The 19131-nt window shown below is 60.5% G+C and overlaps 1 protein-coding gene across 2 annotated transcripts; it reads left to right on the top strand.

The window, feature by feature from the left end:
* The first annotated feature begins 233 nt into the window (after window positions 1–233).
* On the top strand, window positions 234–18168 carry C18H19orf47 (chromosome 18 C19orf47 homolog). Of its 2 annotated transcripts, XM_075537296.1 has the most exons (10): window positions 234–320; window positions 4708–4759; window positions 6334–6421; window positions 6522–6636; window positions 8130–8211; window positions 11573–11710; window positions 13220–13372; window positions 15288–15358; window positions 17077–17416; window positions 17910–18168. In XM_075537296.1, the coding sequence occupies exons 2-10, from the start codon at window positions 4741–4743 to the stop codon at window positions 18005–18007; spliced, it is 1104 nt and encodes a 367-aa protein (XP_075393411.1). In that variant the 5' UTR covers window positions 234–320; window positions 4708–4740; the 3' UTR covers window positions 18008–18168. The 2 variants fall into 2 exon arrangements, with proteins under 2 accessions (XP_075393411.1, XP_075393410.1); XM_075537295.1 differs by having other exon boundaries at window positions 17077–18168.
* Window positions 18169–19131: the final 963 nt, after the last annotated feature.

Consider the following 19131-nt stretch of genomic DNA (forward strand, 5'->3'; position numbering starts at 1 on the left):
AGCGCACTCCAGCTGTACTGCGGGCCCGGCGGGGTCCGGGGGAGGGGGTGGGGCCGGCGGCAGCCGATTCGCTTTCTCATTGGCCGCCCGCCTCGCTAGCCAAGGGGCGGGGCGGGGCGGGCACGTGACGCCATTGGCTGCCTTCTCGCTGGTGGCGGTTTGCAAGCCTAGAGCGGCCGCAGGCGTCTCCGTCCGGCTTCCGGCGGCGTGGGCGGGGCTTCCGGGGCGGGCCGTCCGGGTCGGCGGGAGGAGGGTCTGACAGTTGGCGCCGCCGGGCGGGCCGGCGAGTTGCGCGTGTTGGCGCGGGCCCGGTGGGCCAGGTGAGGCGCGGGCCTGGGGGGCGGTGGGACAGAGCTCCGTGCTGTGAGGGGCGGGCGGGCGGCCGGGGGTCTCGAGACCCTGCCCCCCGGCTCTTCCGTGCCGCTCGGGGCAGGCGACTTCTTTCTCTGAGCATCAGTTTCCTCTGTAGAATGGGGGGGTCAATGATCGGTCGGAGTGGAGCTCGTGCCCGTCGGAGCCCCTGGCTCGGCACCTGGCAAGCCGTGCACGCCTGGCTTCTGTTACTAGCTTTAGTGAGGGTGTCTGCGCTTGTGAAACCGTGGGCCGATGACTTCTCCCCCACCCCCCGCGGAACCTCCGTTTCCTCTTGTGTACAACGAGCGCTTAATGGGCCGTGAGGGTTCTGAGGAGGTGTGCATGCTCGTCCTGGCACGGGAGGGACTCAGGAGTTGGGGAACCGTCATAGAAACTACTCGGAGAGCCGTCGGTGTAGCTAGCGGGGGTCTCGAGGAAGTAGAAGCGGCGGGAAGCTCCGAGAGGACTGGGTAGAATCATGAGGCGGGGCAGTCCCTGCAAATCGAGCGCCTGCTGCTGCTGCTGCTGAGGATTTGGTCCGATTGGCTGGCCGTTCATCTGTACGAAGGGTTTTCTCTAAAACGATGCACACGCATTCCTTCAGGCCACTTCATTTAGAAGGAAAGTCGGCGTTGCCGCCCTAGATGCAGAAAAAAAGCACTTGTGTGAGAGAGGAAGGAAAACTTACTCTGAGATACAATGGAAACAGAGCTGTCTATTAAACTGTCAATGGAGCTGGACAGAGAATGGAAAGGAGGGAAACTTGTGCTTTGTGATTCCATCTCCTCAGGTCCCATGGACCAAATCAGTTCTCTTTCTCTTTGAACTCAGGGCACTGTCTCCAGGGGTCTTACTCCTCATCCCTTGGTGCTCAGAAGGTTGCCTCATTTTCTTTCCTACACACTTAGGACAGCCCCCCCTTCTCGCCCCCTGCACCAGCTGAGCATGTTTTTAAAGGGCTTTGTGTCAATTCACTCATCACTGAGAGCAGGCCCACAGCCACATCGTTTTTTTACCTCACAGTGGAGGAGATGGAAGTCAAAAACAAGTCAAACCACCTGCCCAGAACCACAGGGTAGCCCCAAACCCGACCGGCCCGTTGCCTTTGAGTCCGTTGGGATTCCTGGAGACCCCAGGTGGAGACCCCAGAGTTGAATGGCGCCATGGGGCTTTCTGAGCCGCATCACTCTCGACAGAATCGGATCACCGCCAGGCCTTGTTTCCTTGGCATTGCTAGGTTTGTTTGATGCGCCTAACAGGTTCCGTAGATGAAGGCAGACCCAGGGGGAAGGAGTCATGGGACGTGGTGAGACACGACACAGAGTCTGCTATTCCTGAGCCTTCCTGCCCTCCAGAGAGATGACACTGTGATACTTCTCACTGCTCAGATTCAGGGCTGGAGTTGGGGTTTTAAGATAGTGGAGAGAGGGAACTTGCTCTCTTGTGGACCAGGTCAGAACTCAGCAGGATCATGAGTACCGGCAAGATCAGCGCCAAGATACAGCAGCCGTGGTGGACCATGCCCAAAAACTTCCAGAATCTGATGGCGTTTTATGTGGACGAGGAGGTGGAGGAGCGAATCTTTGGCTCCTCAGATGCCAACCTTCGCCATCTAGAGAAACAGACTGACACCCTCATTCAGCTGGAGCGGGCCTTCACCGCCTCTGGACAGACATGAGTCACTGTCGTGGGGCCCAGGCGTGGACGGTGGTGGCTGCGAAGCTGGGTTCTGGGAAGTCCTCACCGGGAGATGGAAATGCGAGGCATCCAGATGCTGCAGCAAGTCATGATCCAGCCCCCCACCATGTCAGCTCCAGTGTCTCCTATCTGTACCATTCTTTAGAAGACCTGAGTGTGGGCAGGTCTCCCTCTTGGCCTCAATGGGCAGCACCCCCACTATTGCATCCTCCCAAGTCTCTGGGTTGAATCTGAACTGGCAAAGATAACCAATACAATAAGCCATCCATGAAAACAAAAAAAAAAGATAGTGGAGAGAGGAAGTTGAGACCGGCAGGGAATTCAGCAGCACCTGGGGGAGAGTACCAGGACTTCTGGGATTCCGGTAAGCGTGAACCTTGAAAAGGCAGGCCACAGCAGTCTCAGAATCCCTTGATCCACCCTAACCACAGCCAGTGCACCCACGCTTCTTGCTGTGTTGACCTTGGACTTGGCCACTGTGGCTTACCTAGAACATGGGAATTGTTCTTCCTTTGTTTTCCCGGGGTGTTTGTGAGGAGTCCCTGAGATGACTAGTCCCTTGGTGCCTGCCCTGTAGTGAGTTTAAGGAGCCCTGTGTGGCCCTGCAGGTGAGGCGCTGGGCTGTTAGCCACAAGGTGGAGGGTTCAAACCCACTAGCTGCTCTGGGGATGAAAGAAGAGGCTGTGTGCTTCCGTGAGCCCTCTTTAGGGTGCCTAGGCATTGGAATCGACTCAACACGGGGCCGGTTGGTGGGGCATGCTGTCAGCCCCCAAAAGGAGCCACTGCGCAAGTTTCGGGATCAGCAGAACTTGTTTGGGGTTGTCCCAGGAAGTTTTACTAGATGTAGCCTTTGCCAAGGTGGAGACCTCATTGAGGCTCGGTGGTGGTGGTGCCCCACCCCCCACCATCAGGTAAAATCAGCCTGGTTGTCGTCCCCACTCACAAGGGTGTTGGGAGGCAGCAGCCCAATGCTTGAGTCAGGTGCGGGCACACAGCTAGCTAGTGCCTTGTGTATGAGAGGGTGCTGCTGACTCGGCCTTTGAGAGAGCCTGCTGGGTGGTCTCTGGCCAGTCAAGTCCAGGGCGGAGGGGTGCTTGTGGTCGAGGTTAGCAAGAGACGCAGCAGAAGCCATCGGAGCACAGACTTAGACTCTGGCTGGGAGTGCAGAAGAGTCTGAAGGCGGGGAGGCGTGCCTGCCAGGGGCACGGGCACGAGTAGGCCCCTTAAGCAGTGGTGACTTCCTGTGGAAGTGCCAGGAGGCCAGCAAGACAGCGGGGGAGGTGGAGGCCAGGCTGTCATCTATTAACAGGCACCCAGGCTCGGTCCCCTTGTACTATAGCAGTCCTCCAAGGCCCAGCAGTGCGGTAACATCCCACCTTTGACGTGAGGTCACTCGGGCCCATCTGGGGAAGGAACTTCCTGAGGTCCCATGCTACTAAGTGGTTGGGCAAGATTTGCATCTGACAGTCTGGGTTCTCAGCCTCTGTTGTACCTTCAGGATGGGGCTGGGATAGAGCCCACTGTGTGCCAGTCAAGTGCTAGCCCTGGAGCTGAGGAGGTAGAGGAGGGCGCAGAAGATGAATCGGATCGGTGGGGTGCTGAATGAAGGGAGAGAGGATGGAGAGCAAGGAGGGTGCGCCTGGACCAGGGAGGAGGAGCCAGGCTGAGTTGGAAGGAAGAAGGCTGGGCACCATGGAGGAGAGTGGACCTGGAGTCGGGTAGCCTTGACTTATTACATAGAGAAGCGATTTCCTTTGGTTACCATTCAATGTGACTATTAACAGGGCAGTTCTCCCTGCCCTGTGGGGGTGCTGTGCCCTAGGCATTGACCCGATGGCAGTGAGTTTTGGGGGAGTCACATCAATGAAGAAGGCTCTCCCTGGAGCACTCAGGCTTCTGTCACCTTTCCAGCACCCGCTCATCTTATTCATGTGGAAAGGGGTGTTGCAGGCCCCTCTTGGTGGACGAGCCTCCTTGGCACCGTCACCAGCCTTTCCTGAAGGCCCCCCCTTCCCTGCACGCGCCCTCCGTGTGGCAGCCATGCCAGCCTCCTTTTCCTTCTCCTTCGGGGACACGTGACTGGCCGCTCAGCCTCCCCCTGGCCTTGAAAGGTCCTGTTGGGGAGGTCGGCTGCGGTCACCCATTTGCAGTGGCAGTCCCTCCTCAGCCCCGGCTCCTAGATTTGGTTTCCTCCATGACCCTAAGGTGTCTGACACCGTCTTCTGGACCCTGGACTCTGGTTTACCCTGTCAGCTCGCTTCCGCCGCTGTTTTTCTTCCCCGCCACCACCTGTGTCCCCAGCTCCTAAAACAGTGCCTGACCCCCGCAGGACCTCAGCGCATAGCCGTTGCAGGGGTGAATGCAGGGGAGCCATGGCCACCGTCGGGGCCGGTGTGTCCTTTTGTTATCTCCCTCTCCCCGTATTGAAGCCAGACATTTTGAGGTGTGTGGTGATGGAGCTGTGGACGTTTGCCGTCCGCGGGCGGAAGCAATCGCTGTGGTGGCAGCCCTGCTCTGGCTGACGCCCTGCCAGCTGTTCCAGGCTATTCCTGGCCTGTGAGCCCCCAGCCTGGGGACAGAATGGCAGCCGGCATGGGACGCGCACTCCGAGCCGGTGGCCACTCGCGGCCCCTCTCCTCTGCTCCTCTCTTCCAGGCTCCGGGGAGCAGCGCCAGGCCCAGGGAGACAATGGTCTCTGTGACTATGGGTGAGTCTCAGGCCCCCCTTGGGAGCCCCCGCTCCCCACTGCACTGTTTGAGGGGAGGTGGGGGAGAAGGGCCAGGTCACTGACAGCAACAGCTGCCCTCTGAGGCATGTGGGGGTGGGGCAGTGCCCTGCCTTCTCCCTGTGTCCAGCCCCCGATGGTGGGGACAGGCAAGCGGAACTTGGACGCACTGTGAAGGCCAGCCCACCTTCCACATGGCCTCTCAGCCTCTGGTTTTCTCCTCTGTGAAGCTGCCGCGTCAGGGGAGGTGAAGATCCGGGGTGCTGTCTGCGGGTGTGGGTGCTCCCTTTGGGAGCCTGATCCCTATATTTGGGCATGACTGAGGCAGAGACATGCAGGGAGTCCTGGTGGCAAAGTGGTGACGTGTTGAGCTGCCCACCTCAAGGGCAGCAGTTTGAAACCGCCAGCTTCACCGCTGGAGGAAGACGAGGCTTTCCACTCCTGTCAAGTTATGGTCTCAGAACCCACAGGGGTCACTGTGAGGCGGACAGAACTCAGTAGCAGCGAGTGAGGTTTTATTATTTTTTAAAGGAAAGAAACCGCTCTGCCCCTTCAGCTGTACGTCCCCTTGCCTGTGAGCTGGGGCCGAGTTCAGCGCCACGAGGGTGTGATGAGAGCAAGCGTTCTCTGTGGGGTCAAGGAGTTCCACAGAGGGTCAGTCTGAGGAGCCCAGAGAAGCTTGGGAACCATCCGGCTTTATTTGGTAGGGGGGCTGCGTGGCACTGGCCTGGGCTCGCTGGTCTGCAGTAACCCACCCCGGATGACCAGGGCCCAGGCTTTGGCTCGCCTGAAGCCCCTCCTGTGGATTCTCTACCCGATTCTGCTCCCAGACCCTAGGGTGACCCCGGTGCCTAGGTTAAGGCTTGGTGGGCACGGGGGGCGGGGGAGAAGGAGGCTTCAGGAAGTTCGTGGGAAAATTCCATCATCTTTTTGTTCCATTTTCCTATGGTCTTTCAGCAGCCCCTCTCAGTGGATCTCTGATTACAGCTGAGGGAACTGAGGTACAGGGGGCAGTGAGCAAGTGACCCTAAGTCTCTCAGCCATGAAACAGCGGAGTCGGGATTTGATGTTCCACGCTGAGGCAGGGGAGCTTCTCTGGCATGGGGGAGGCTCTGGTGCCTGCTGAGACTTGGGGGTCAGGGTTTGAGGTCCCCTTTGTCATCCGCCTGTGACTCTGTCACCCTGTGGGCCTGGGCCAGCGGCGCAGGGCTCCAGCTCCCTGGGAATTAGCCATGGCCTAAGCTGTGATGTGTGGCGACGGTCAGTGAGTTAGGGTTCTGGCTGAGCAGGGTAGACAGAGAATTAGTCAAGTACTCAGGCCTGGGGGCGCTGCCTCTGCTCGTCCGTGTGTCCTGGGTGTCCTGTCCAGTTTGCCTGTTGGCTGAGTCTTGACACAGCATGCCTGGTAGAGTTTTGAGGAGGACCAGACCTCCTGTGCCCTATGAGGAAGTGGGGTACGCGCTGCGTTTGTGGGAACAGCTGCAGTAGGGGGGTTGGCTGTTGCTGTGCCCTAAAGAGAATCCTGGGAGTGATGCGCTCTCTTGCACTGTCCCCAGCCACGTCCGAGTGGATCCAGTTCTTTAAGGAAGCCGGCATCCCTCCGGGACCTGCTGTCAACTATGCAGTGATGTTTGTGGATAACAGGTGAGGCGGCAGAGGGGATGGGCTGGGCCTGGGGGCTGGCTGGGAGTGGGGAGGCGGGGAGACTCACTGGGAGCCTGCCCCCCCGGCTTGCCCCCTGCAGGATCCAGAAGAGCATGCTGCTGGATCTCAACAAGGAGATCATGAACGAGCTGGGTGTGACCGTGGTGGGTGACATCATCGCCATCCTCAAGCACGCCAAGGTGGTGCACCGCCAGGTGGGCACTGCTGCCCGGTCCCTGTGCCCCTGGGGGGAGGGGAGAGAGATGGGGACAGTCACAAAGCCAGCAGGGGCCTTAGCAAAACAAGCAGGCTGGCCTTCCCGGTCCAACCACATCTGGCAACTCGCCTCCACCGACGAGCCTACTTTCCGTTCGCTAAAGCGTGGTGACATTGAGTGTTAGCTCCCCCAGCCCACCGCGTGGGGAGCACTCCCACTCAGAGCAGCCCTGCCCCTGTGGGTGTCTGAGGCTGTCTGTCTTTGGAGAAGCTGGCAGACTTGATTTTCTCCCACCGAGAGTCCATGGGTGTGAGCCCTCGCCTGAGGCTTAGTCAGCTCTGACTGTAGCACCGCCTCTGGGTTTCCAAGGCTGTACCTCTCCATGGGAGTAGAACCGCTTGTTTCTCCCATCCCGTGGGGGCCCTGATAATGCTGCTGGTAAACCTTGGACTGCTGACCGCATGGTCAGTGGTTCAGACCCTCTACCTGCTAAGTCCCCTAAAGATGGGACAGTCTCGGAGACCCTCTATCACAGTGGTTCCCAACCTTCTTCAGGCCACGACCCTTTCAAACAGTTCCTCGTGTGGTGGTGACCCCCCCCCCCCAGCCACAAAATCATTTTCGTTGCTACTTCATCACTGTCATTTTGCTATTGACATGAATCGGGCAACCTGTGAAAGGTCGTTTGACCTACCCCCTACCCCCCCCCCCCAAAGTGGTCGCGACCCACAGGTTGAGAACCACTGCTCTATAGGATTTCTGTGCATCAGAGTCAAGTGATTCTGACTCATGGTGCTGGCTTAGGCACCCTGATGATGCAGCGGGTTAAGCGTCAGGCTGCTAGTCGCAGGCAGGACTGGTGGTTCGAGCCCCGTTAGAAGGGCGGGGAAGTCTGTTCCTGTACACAGTGACATTGGGTCCCTCTGAGCCAGAATGGGCTCCCTGGCAGGGACCTGGTCTGGTAGGGGGTTTCGGTGGCGAGTCTGGCGGCTTTAGGCTTGCCCTCGGTGCCCACAGTGCAGCCTCTCATCATAGCAGATGGGGGCACTGAGCTGAACTTTGGCTTTTCTTTATGCTTGCAAGCTTTGCTCTCTCGGTTGCTTGGCCTTGCTGGGCCCCTGCCCTGCTTCCTGGCGCAGCTCTGGGGCCCGGTCCCAGCTGAGAGCTTCACATTCCCATCAGGCTCACAGTGGCCTTTTGGGGCCCCAGGGACCCACACTGCCTTGTTTGTGTGCCGTCTCCTTAAGTCCCTGTGACCCATCACAGTGGGTTTGTGGGTTTGTACCATTAGGATGGCCACTGGCACGTCCCTCAACTGGGCTGTGTCCGTGGGGCTCTCACCGTGAGGAGGGAACATTCTGAAACCTCCTTCCTGAGCCACACTGCAGGAGCCGCACTGCGTGTTCCTCCAGCTCCTCCTCCCCCCTACCCTGCTCTTCCACCCCAGCCCTGGCCCCTACCTCCTGGTGACACAGCTGCCTGTTCCTGCAGGACATGTGCAAAGCTGCCACGGAGCCGGTGTCCTGCAGCCCCAGCCCGCTCCCAGCGGAGATTCGCCGTGGCCCCTCCAGCGGTGAGTGTCAGCTGCTGGTCTACATCCTGCTCCCCCTGCGCCTCCTGGACAGGGAGGGGTCGCTCCTTTTGCCCTGCCCTCCTTAAGTTGGAAGAGGTGGCAGCAAAGCTACCAGAGGCCTGCTCTGCCGACACTCCCTGACCCTCTGCTGCTGGCTGAGCACCTCTGCTCCGCTGGGCTTTACAGCCTCTTGGTTAGAACGATGGGTTTCAGCCATGTCTTCCCGCTCGCTGGCTCCACAGCCCTATTCTCGTCCTCAGTGGTCGGCCCGATGGTCAGAGAAGACAGTCCTTTGTTGGCCGCTGTCCTCCGATTTAGTGCCCCTGATGGCTGGCCTCCATGCTCTTGATCGTCACACATGTCTCGAGCTGCCCCATCTTCTCGGACCCATTCTTTCTCGGCTGCCTTGTTGGGGTCAGCAGGAAGAGAAGCTCTTGTGACTCGGCTTCGGATTGACAGCAGTGCTTCTTGTGGTTCACAACTCTGGATCAGGGCACGCTCCAGGCCTGGTCGGCAATGACGGCGGGGTTATAACAGCCACGTGTGCCTGTCATCCGTCGTGCGCAGAGATTGCTGAACGCTGCCCAGCTCTGTCCAGTTAGATCCCTGACGCCGTCCTCACTGGGGTCCCACCAGGGCTGGCTAGATGGCAGTGTGTGGTGCAGTGTGCTGAGCTGGATCTTGCATGAGTTAGCATCTGAGAAGGAAAACATCAGCAGGTCGCCTCTCGAGCACCGTCTGTACGCAGTACACAGTGCTGGTGCTCCGATGGACAGGAAGGGACCCCAAAACGGACAGCCTGAAATGCGCTTCCCAACGTGGCCTGTCCTCACCCGGGCACTGCCCGTGCCTTCCGTGTCGGGCTGCTAACAGCAAGGTGGGTGCTTCCAACGCACCAGTCCCTTGGCGGGAGAAAGATGGGGAGACCTGGCCCTGGGAAACCCTACGAGGGATCGCCAGGAGTCAGCTGTGGCTGACAGGTGTCAGTCGGCTAGGGTGGGGTGGATGGTACCTGGTGGAGTACTTGCTGGGTGGCGGAGGTGGTGATGGAGGCAGAGGTGGAGGTAGCAGCAGATGGTGGAGGTGATGGAGGCTGAGGTAGCGGTGGAGGTGGAAGTAGAGGCGATGGTGATGGAGGTGGAGGTGGAGATGAGGCAATGGAGGAGGAGGTGATGGTGATGGTGACGGAGGTGGACATGGTGGAGGTGGAGGCGATGGTGACGGAGGTGGAAGTGGAGGTGGAGGCGATGGAGGTTCTTGGTGCTGTGACGTCGCTCCACCTCCCCATGGTCGGTGCCCAGCAGACCTTCCCATGGTCGGTGCCCAGCAGAGCGGAGCTTGGCATCAGCCTTGGGGCCCGTGGTGCAGCGACCATGGCAGTCCATCCGTGGAGCGTCTTCCTCCCTTTGGCTGGCCCCCACCAAGCCCGAGGGCCTCCTCTAGGGTCTGGTCTCTCCTGGAAATGTCCAAAGTATGTGCCCCAAAGTCTCGCCATCCTCGCTTCTCAGGAGCCTGCTGGCTGTCGTTGCTGCTGCCGGACAGATGTGGTTGCTCTGTGGGCAGCCCGCCATTCCAGTGCTCCGATTCTTGTGGGGGCTTCCCGTGTGCTTGTCCGGCTTTCCCATGAGGAGGGGCCATTGACAACCCAGGGCTTGGGTCAGGCTCACTTCAGCCCGTAAGGTACATCGTGTTCTTCAATGCTTGAACGAGGTCTTGGGCAGCAGATTTATGCAACGCCACAGGTGCGATTGTACGTGCAGGTTTTCTCTACGTCCCTCTCTGCTCTCGTGGTCGGGAGAAGAGAGCCCGCCCCTCCAGCCACGCCTCAACCTAGAGACGCTGGCGTCATCTCCACCCTCCAGAGTTTCCATGGAACGTGGTGGGAGTAGAGAGCCAGCCCTGCGGGAGCACGGCCGTAGCACCGGGCGGACAGGGGCACCTGGGCCGATGGAGTTTGACTGGGAGAGGAACCCAGCTGCGTGAAGTGAGAGAGCCTGGGAATGTCACACAAGCGTCAGTATACGGACGTGAGAGGACACCTCTCTCTCACTGCCTTGGAGTTGAGGCCGACGCTTCGTTAGGCTCCGGAGGACACGGTAGAGAGAGCCTCCGCGCTGCCCGCTTTCCCCCGCTCGGAGGACGTCTGGAGCAGGGACAGGAAGATGGTTGTAACGGGATGCAGACACTCACTCCCTGCCATAGACTCCTCAGGACCCTCTAGGACAGGGTGGAACTGCCCCGGGAGAGGACAGCCCCGGCTTTCTCCCTGGGAGCAGCAGCTGGTGCTTTCAAACTGCTGACCTTGTGGGGAGCAGCTCAGCACTTAGCCTGTGTGCCCACATCTGAAAGGCAGGTTGCGGAGGTGCTGGCCCTGGCCAAGCGAGCAAAGGCAGTGTGGAGGTAACCCCTCACGCCTCCCCTGCAGGGGCTCCCCAGGATACCCTTCCCTTAAGGTAGAAGCAGCCACTCCCCCCTCCCCCCCAAGACACACTTAGCTCCTTCTGCACCAGGGTTGGCCCTTCAGAGTTCGCCCAGGGGCTACAGCTCCTCACCTGCTCAGGTGGCCCCTCCTCCCACTCCTCAGTGACCGCCCACCCATCCCCAGCGGGGTGCCATCTCTTTTCCTGTTCTGCCAGGCCCCCTTCTCCTGGGCTGGACTGAGTGCCCCTCCTCCACTGGCCCTGGGTCCCACATTTGTACAGTGGGCTTGCCGGCCCTTGAGGGGCGCTGGGTGTGCCCAGTGATGCTGTCTGTGCACGTCTCCGGTGGGTGGATGTCCACTGACAGGGCACCACATGTCAGGAACCGTTTTCGGCTTTGCGATTCAGCAGTGGGCACTTAGCAGCTTCTGTTCCTGTGGGGCAGGCACCGAGAAGGAAGGAAGTGTCCTGTGTATAGGTCCAGTGGTGCTGAGGACCAAGGGGAAGGAGTGTAGAGCATAGAGGCAGTTCGCCTGAGGAAGTGCCATCTGAGAGTAGCCCAGGTGAAGAGAGAGCCAGAGCCGTCTCCGGAAGGGCAATGCATGCCCGCCAGAGGTGGGCACCAGTGCCCCGCGGGGCTCGTGGAGGACCCTTAGAGAGGAGTAGCTGGAGCAGAGACCAGGGCTGAGAAGCCTGGGCACAGGGTGAGTTGTGACAAGAACCAACCTCGACCAGGGCTTAGGAAAGACTCAAGGCGGGAGGGGTGGGCTAGTTTTGAGGCCAGGAAGCCCATCTGCAGACTTCCGCTGGTGACGCCAGTGGTCCTCCCACCTTAGCCTCAGGGCTGCCCTCTCCATTCATCCCGCCATCGACACTGCCCTCCGGATCCCGGTCTCCCTCCCTGGGCCCTGCCTGACTGGGCCTCCCTTCCCTCCCCACAGCCGCCTCTCGGATGATCACCAATAGCCTGAACCGAGACTCCCCGCCCAGCACCCCACCCAGGCGCCCAGACACCAGCACCTCCAAGATCTCCGTCACCGTGTCCAACAAGATGGCAGCGAAGAGCGCCAAGGCTGCGGGTACAGGGGCAGGGGCTGGCGGGGTGCTCGAGGGTCAAGCTCCCGCTTCGTAAGGTGTTTTGAAGGCCATGGGGGTAGAGCGCTGCAGTGGCATCTCCTCTGCGCAGACCGGGGGTTGTGGGCGGGCTTCCCTGCCTGAGAGGGTACTTGGGAGCTCTCTTGTATACTCCATGACCCAGTGTTTCTAGACAGATGTCCCTTGAGCCCCACATTCATACCCGGCCCTGAGTGTGGTGCCCGAGCCCCCACTTCCTCTCAGTGGTCAAAGGGACCCTGTACAGCCCCAAGTCTGACCCTGCCTGCCTCGAAGAGGAAGCTGACCCCCATGAGGCAGCGGCCAGACTTTGTTCCGCTCTGTCTCCTCCCCCTGCACGCGCTGCTGCCTGCTGCCTTTGATGGGGCTGCGGGACTGAGAGAGCACATTCACGACCTCAGGCTTTGTTAAGGACACAACAGGCAACCACGTGGGATCAGCATCCATCCTCAAGTGGGGGGAGTAACGGACAACTCGGGTGGCAGGAGAGAGTGGTCAGTTAGGCCAGCTGTCATCCACAAGGGCTCGAAGCTCCTCAGCCGGGCCTGCAGGCTGCCTGCGTTCCTCTGCAGGGCTGGCTCCCTCCTGGGCGGGCCTGCAGGCCGTTCCTTCTAGCTCTGCCTGGCAAGGCTCACAGCTTCCCCACACCACCAGCCGCCAGAAGGCACTCAGCGCCCTTCTGTGTGGGGGCCAGGGGCTGGTGTGGATTCTGTCTCCTTCCCCTCATGAGGTCAGAGGCCCCACCACTGGTGCAGGGGCTGTCCTGTCCGGGGGTCCTTTCTTGGCTGCACCGGGAGAGCTGGGCATGGAAGCCAGCCTTGGGGCTCGCGCCTGTTCCCTCCCTCTTTGTCGGCTCCATCTCCTCACTGTGTGCCTCAGGCTTCTGTAGAAGCTGAGGGCCAGCTGCAGCTGCCCCGCCTGGGCCCTGTGTACCCCTGAGGCGGGCGCGGCTCCCTTTGGTGGTGTGCTGGACTGGGGGCCGGGAGCAGGAGGGAAGGCGTACCTCGTAGAGGATTACAGAGAGAAGGGCTGGCCTTGGCACAATCAAGGGGCTTCTTTGGAAAACCAGCTGGGTGCACACCTTGTAAGTGCACGGCTCAGTGAACTTTGGCAAAGTGAGCACGCCCCCGACGCTTCCATGGCGCCCTGGAACCTTCCCCTGGCCCAGCTGGCTCCTTTCCTCAGGGTGAGGAAATCCTCCAGAGGCGAGGACAGAGCCACAGAGAGCATGGGGGCCCTGCCACACAGTGTGGGGATCCCCCCGGGCATCTTCTGTGACCTCTTCTTCCCCAGGCCTCTGAGCGTCTCTGGTTCAGACGCAGGACAGGCGGTGGTGGGGAAGCTGAGGGACTACAGCCGGGCCGATGCATGGTGAGAAAGGGCTGGTGCTTGCCCTGGGCATGGGGTCCAGCCCCCACCCAGGAGAACAGGCCCTCGCAGAGGGTGCTGACCTACTCTCCCACCCCTCTCTGCAGCAGCCCTGGCCCGCCGGGAGGAGGAGAGCCTGGCCGGTCCCACCAAGCGGCGCCGGGTCACTGCGGAGATGGAGGGCAAGTACATCATCCACATGCCCAAAGGGACCACCCCCCGGACCCGCAAGATCCTGGAGCAGCAGCAGGCGTCGAAAGGTTCGGGCTGCTGGGCTGCGTCTCCTTCCTGTTGCATGCCTACAGGCGCGGGCGCGAACCCGCCAATGGGGGGCATTGCTGGGGCTATCGGGGGTCAGGCACACTGTCTTTCAGACCATGCAGAGCCTCCCTCAGCCCCTCTCTCCCGAAGGGTAGGGACAGAAATTCCATGAGGTCTGTCAGCGAAGCCAGCTCAGGGCAAGTCCCAAGGAGTGGGAATGGTCCTTATGAGCCTGAGGGGTCGGGTCAAGAACCAGGCCGAGGCTGGGGTTTGCACTCTCTGGGGTTCAGCTCTTTGCCTGTGTTTCTGTGGAGAAGCAGTCAGATGACATCCCAGCAGACATGGCACCAACGGCCCCTGGACCACACCTTTGCAGGCCAGACGTCCACACATGCCGAGCTCACTGCCCTCAGGCCGGTGCTGACCCCTAGAGGCCCTCCAGGAGAGGGTTTAACTGTCCCCCAAGTCTGACTGTGGGTGGGAGTAGAAAGTCAGACCTTTCCCCTGGGAGCCGCTGATGGCTTTGAACTGCTCACCTTGCAGTGAACATCCCGACGTGCAACCACTACGCCCCCAGGGCTCCTGGCCGCCCACACACAGGGGCCTGAGGACGTGTGGACTCAGCTTTCATCCCTTACACAGATGCCATCTGCCCGTAGGCATTGGTGTGTGGTCACTGACGCAGTCAGCACAGTACCCTCTTTTCATGGGGTGCACACAGGCCCGCCTTATTCCCTCTTTTTTGTTTTTTGATGATTTGACATCCCAAACGATTTTGTCAGAGGAAACCAGCCCCTAACAGCCGAGGGGTCCGTCGGTGCAATTGTACAGCAGTAATATGTACAGCTTATAGTGACGTCCTAGAAGATAGGAGCGATGGGAGAGATACATCTCATGTAGCGGGCTCACCTCAGCCCCTCTTGGTGGTCCATGTGGAGGTGGGAGAGGAGACAGGGAGTCTTTACTATCTTGGGACATTTATAGGTAGCCACAGACATGCATATTCAGTAGTTACATATGTCACAGGTGGGTGGTAACTACAGTTAAGTCCCTGAGCTCATAGGTGAGGAAACCTAATACCTGCACTGGGGGAAGGCACAAGGGGGGATGGGTGCCAAGGCGGGAGTTGATAACCAGGATGTGTGCTTTTGTAGGGAGACAGAATCAACCAGGTGCTCACTTTACGGTAGCACAGCTGTTAGGGGAGAATCTGTGGGAACGATGTTTAAAGCAGGATCATGGACTTGGACTTTACCTCTAACTTAGCAGTGGAGCTTTCCTTCCGTGGAATACTAGCTTTCCGGATTCCCTCCGTGATACGTTAGGGAATAGCGTCCTCGTCCGTCATATTCCCCTCAGGGCTACTGTCCCACACCACTTCCCGGCGAGTGGACTCTGGCTGCAGTGTGCCCGTGAGAGGTGTTTAACCGTCAGCTGTGGGTGCTGGGTGGTCTAGAATAGTGAAGGCGCCCGGGCACACAGCGTCTGCCAGGGTGGCACTCCTCCTTCATGCTTCTCTGCCCGCTGCCTTGGAGCGGCTGGTGAGTTTGAACTGCTGATCTTGCAATTAGCAGCCCAGCGCCTAACCCACCGCGCCACCAGGGACCCAGGCATGCTGGATAATGACTGTGTAACTTTTCAGAATGGCTGAATCCCTTATTTTCTTAAGCATCCCCCTGCGGATCTCCATCAGCTCCTCAGAGAGCAAGTGGGGTCAGAACGCCCCTGCACACACACACACACACACCCCTCCATGCCGCGCGCGCCTGCTGTAGGGGATGCTTCCCAGACACGGCACGAGCGAGGCATCTGGGTAAAGGCCAGTGGCAGCCGGGAATCTACAAGAGAACCCTGCCTCAGCTGGGCCTGACCTGGCCCCTGGGCCACTCAACTGACTGCCCGTTGTCCTCCCAGGTCTCCACAGGATGTCAGTGTTTGACCGCCTGGGCGCAGAGACCAAGACAGACAAGACAATGCGGAGCAAGGTGAGTTGGAGACAGCACGCAGTGCAGGGTGTTACTGGAATCGCTTCTGGCCTGCCCTTGCTCCCACGGCACTCCCCCAGCCCCAGGCCCTTAGAGCTGGCTCGGCTCAGCGCCTATCTCTACGCCAGCCACCTTCCAGTCATCTTCTGCCCTGGCTCTCTCCCCACTTCCTGATGCTGGACACTGGCATCCCAGACTGGTCGCAGCGTCTTTCCCCAGGCCCACCCCTCTCTCGGGCCTCATCTCAGGGATGCCCCGCTGTCCCCAATCCGTTCCAGCCACTGGGAACTAACTGTTCTCCTTGTTGTCTCCCTCCACCCCCTGGTGCAACATGAACCACCGTGCTACTCTAGCTCTGTCCACCCTCTCCTTGGAAAGCCCTCCCACACCTGAGTTCAAGTCTACCCTGATTGTTTTGGCCTGCCAGTGGCCCAGGCCCAGGCCCCAGAGGTAAAGTAGCTGCCCTGGCCACCTCTGTTTCCTCGTCCAGGAACGCCAGCGTGCCCATGCCCGTGCCCGTGATGCACCAGGCTGAGCCCCAAGCCGCTCCAGACCCTTCTCACTCCTGGACTCGGACAGGAAGGCCCAGGACCGTGCGCCCTCGCAGAAAGGGTGGCCCAGTCTGAGCCAGACGGGCGGTGGGGAAGTTCCATTATCTCTCTCCGCCCCCCGCCCCCTCCTCCCCAGTCCAAAAGAAGTTTCAGTGTTTCCTTTTTAGCAACGAACAATGTTTTTGTGCAGAGTCGATGGTTCGTCTTCTAGGCAACAACTCGCCCATGTTGTGCCGTCGCACCAACTGCATTCCCACCAGGTGGCCTCCCCGCTCCCTCCTCCACCCCTCCTGCACTCTGCCCGTGGAGGCCCCGTGGCTCATGACAGCGTGTGTGCCTCCCGGTGCTGTCTGTTGCTGCCTCGGGCTCCGTGGTCACTTTTCCCGTCCCCTGGCCTGCCGCCCATCTCTTGCTGCTTTCTGCCTACTCACCCTTCGGGGCCTCGCTGAAAAGCCGGCGCCCCAGAGCCAGCACCCTGGTCCCCGAGAGGAGGCGAGGCTTCCAGCCCTCTGTCGTCCTTCACAGAAAGCACCACTGTCACCATTCTAGTGGCAGGTTGGTGTGTTAATCCCCCCATCCCCCCCGCCCAAGACTGGGAGTCACAGGCCCCGGGCCCAGCCCTAGTTCCGTCATCACGGGGCCAGCTACTCAGGAGCTATTTATGGACCAAGAAAGGACCAGGTTAATCTTTTCACCCATACCCACCTTTACACCCACACCAAACCAGAGTGTCAATCTTGATGGGAGCAGACAGGGTTGTCTTTCTACTTGTGGGTGTGAACCACTGACCTTGCGGTTAGCTAGGTCACCTCACCACAGTGCCACCGGGCCCCAGGTCTACCCCTGGACCTTTGCAGATGCTGCTTCCTCGGCCTGACTCGAGCGCTTTCTCCTTCCTCTCCACTGAAACCGGCTTCCCTGCGGCCCTCTGGTCTCATCTCCGTGTCCCCTCCTCCCGGAGCCTTCCCCAGAGTCCCGGCCCAGCTCAACTTCTTCCTCACCCCGCAGAGCGCTGACCACTTTCTGGGGTGACACCGATGGGTTCTAGGAGGCCTGTCTCAGTCACTGCTATGTCCTCAGCCTTGAGGCCAGGCATAGAGGGGCCGCTAGATATAGGTGTGGGGGGGGCAACCAAACGACTTCCTGACCCTGCCTCTGACTCCCCAGCCCACAGGGGTCTTCAGCCGCCTGGGGGCCACGCCGGAGACGGATGAGGGCAGCGACAATGACAGCAGCAGCTCTGTCCTCCAGTATGCCGGCGTCCTAAAGAGGCTGGGCCGGGCTCCGGCCAAGGCCAGCCTCCAGCCAGCAGTGACTGTCAGAGCCAAGGCCACCAGCTCGGGGACGCCCCCCGCTGCTCCCCCGACACTGCGGCGCCTGGCGCTCCCCCGACACCCCGGGCAGGAGAAGAAGCCGGAGCCCCCATCCAAAGTCAGCATCACCCAGAGACTGGGCAAGGCCGCCCTTGTGCCCGAGGCCCAGGACAGCCAGGTCACGAGCACCAAGAGTAAGTCCTCATCTGAGGTCAAGGTCATCATTCAGAGAACTCTGGTGGGGCCCCGGGGAAGCGGCTCCAGCGAGGGCCTGGGAGCCCAGATGGACCACGCAGGCACCGTGAGCGTGTTCAAGCGACTGGGCCACAGGACCACCTAGCCCCCGAGAGCCTGGCTCGGCCAGCTTCTGGATGACACCGCAGGTCTCCCTGAGGCCAGCACGCTGGGCCCCCTGGGTGGTCACTGCGGCCTGGCCTTGCCACTTCCCACTCTCAGCCCTCTGTCCTCTCCTTGTGGTGGCACTGGTGGGACCTTTCCTAGGGGCTACATCCTGCCACCCTCCTCCCCGCTCAGCAGCTTCTGCCCCTCCGTGGGGCTTGCTCACGGACGTCCTGTGACCTCCAACCTGCTGCCCCCCCACCCTCCCTCAACTTCTGCGCTTTTGATGTCTCTGCCTCCCCGGTCTTTGCTGCTCACCTCTCTTCTGTTTTCTGTCCCTGTGGCAAGGCCCGACTGTCCGCCGCATCCTGCCCAGCCCGCCTGCACCTCCGGCCTCCCAGCGGGCCCCTCGTCGTCGGTGGCGTCGAGCTGACAGAGACTGTTAGCTGCCTCCGCTCCCAAGCTGGAGGGGCACTCCCGAGACCCGGGCCCTCCCTGCCCTGGGCATCTCTGTCTCGGAAAGTCCATGCTGGGTGATGTGGGGCACCGGGAAGGTGGGCCCAAGGAGAACAGATGACGGTGGTTTTAATATATTTTTGTGACTTTCCGATGGTTTTTCTCCCCTCCGTAAGGGGGAGGGAGCACGCTATGGGGTGCTGGCTGGAGGACAAGTGGAATGTACCCAAGCATGGCCATGGCCCTGCCTCAGGTCAGAGGTGGTGCTCGGGGAGCCACAGGGGAGGGGAGGGTGGGGGTTGTCACTCCACCCACCCTATACTCCCTTCCCTTTCCAGCTTCCCCAATGCCCTTTGTGAGGCAGTGCATCTCCTTGGGGAGGGGCTTTTGACGGTGGACACATGGCTGCGTGAGCCTGTCTGGGATCTGGGATCGCTCCCAGTCCTGGCCCCACAGCCAGGCTGTCAGTGAGCAAGACAGTCAGGTCCTGCCTGCATGACTCCTCTCTCTAGGCGGGCGCTCTGTGCCAAAGTGGCAAGGGCACCACAGCATTGGAGACGTGGGTGGGGAGGACCCCGGGACCTGCAGACGTGGTGCGTGCGAGGGACACGAGCACTCAGGCCCACCCAGGGTGGCCTGTGGTCTCAGGGAGCCTTCTGGGCGCCATCCTGAGAGAAGAGCAGAGGGCCCAGCCCCGAGATCAGGGTCACCCTCCAGAAAGCCGGCACTGGCTGTGCCAAAGGCAGCAAGGGGGCTGGAACCCAGAGGATGACAGCGCAGAGGCGTCTGGGCAAGCAATGATTGATGGCTGGGGCCAGGAAAGGTGGGCTTTGTGGTCTTTGGGATTGAACATCCGGGGAATGGGGTGAGGTGGGGGTTCGGAGTAGAATGTGTAGTCCCAGCTCCACTTGTGAGCAGACCTCAGGGCTCTGGGTGCAGCTGCACCCCAGGGTGAGAGGAGCAGCATAGAGCTGGGGAGGACCCCGGGGGAAGGCAGCCCTCTCCCCACTCCCAGGACATGCATCTGACAGGAAGGGCTCTGTATATCAGCCGTCTGTTTTCTGTGTTTCTCTTCGTGTTGCCCGGCAGTCCCTGGCTCTGGGCCTGGGGTGTC

This window comes from Tenrec ecaudatus, chromosome 18 (assembly GCF_050624435.1).
Source record: "Tenrec ecaudatus isolate mTenEca1 chromosome 18, mTenEca1.hap1, whole genome shotgun sequence".
Lineage (NCBI taxonomy): Eukaryota > Metazoa > Chordata > Mammalia > Afrosoricida > Tenrecidae > Tenrec > Tenrec ecaudatus.

What these genes read in the sequence shown, in the direction of transcription:
- C18H19orf47 (XM_075537295.1), top strand. An exon ending in TCGCCGTGGCCCCTCCAGCG is followed by an intron (nt 8,212 to 11,572) that starts GTGAGTGTCAGC and finishes CCCTCCCCACAG; the next exon opens with CCGCCTCTCGGATGATCACC. An exon ending in GAAGAGCGCCAAGGCTGCGG is followed by an intron (nt 11,711 to 13,219) that starts GTACAGGGGCAG and finishes CCCTCTCTGCAG; the next exon opens with CAGCCCTGGCCCGCCGGGAG.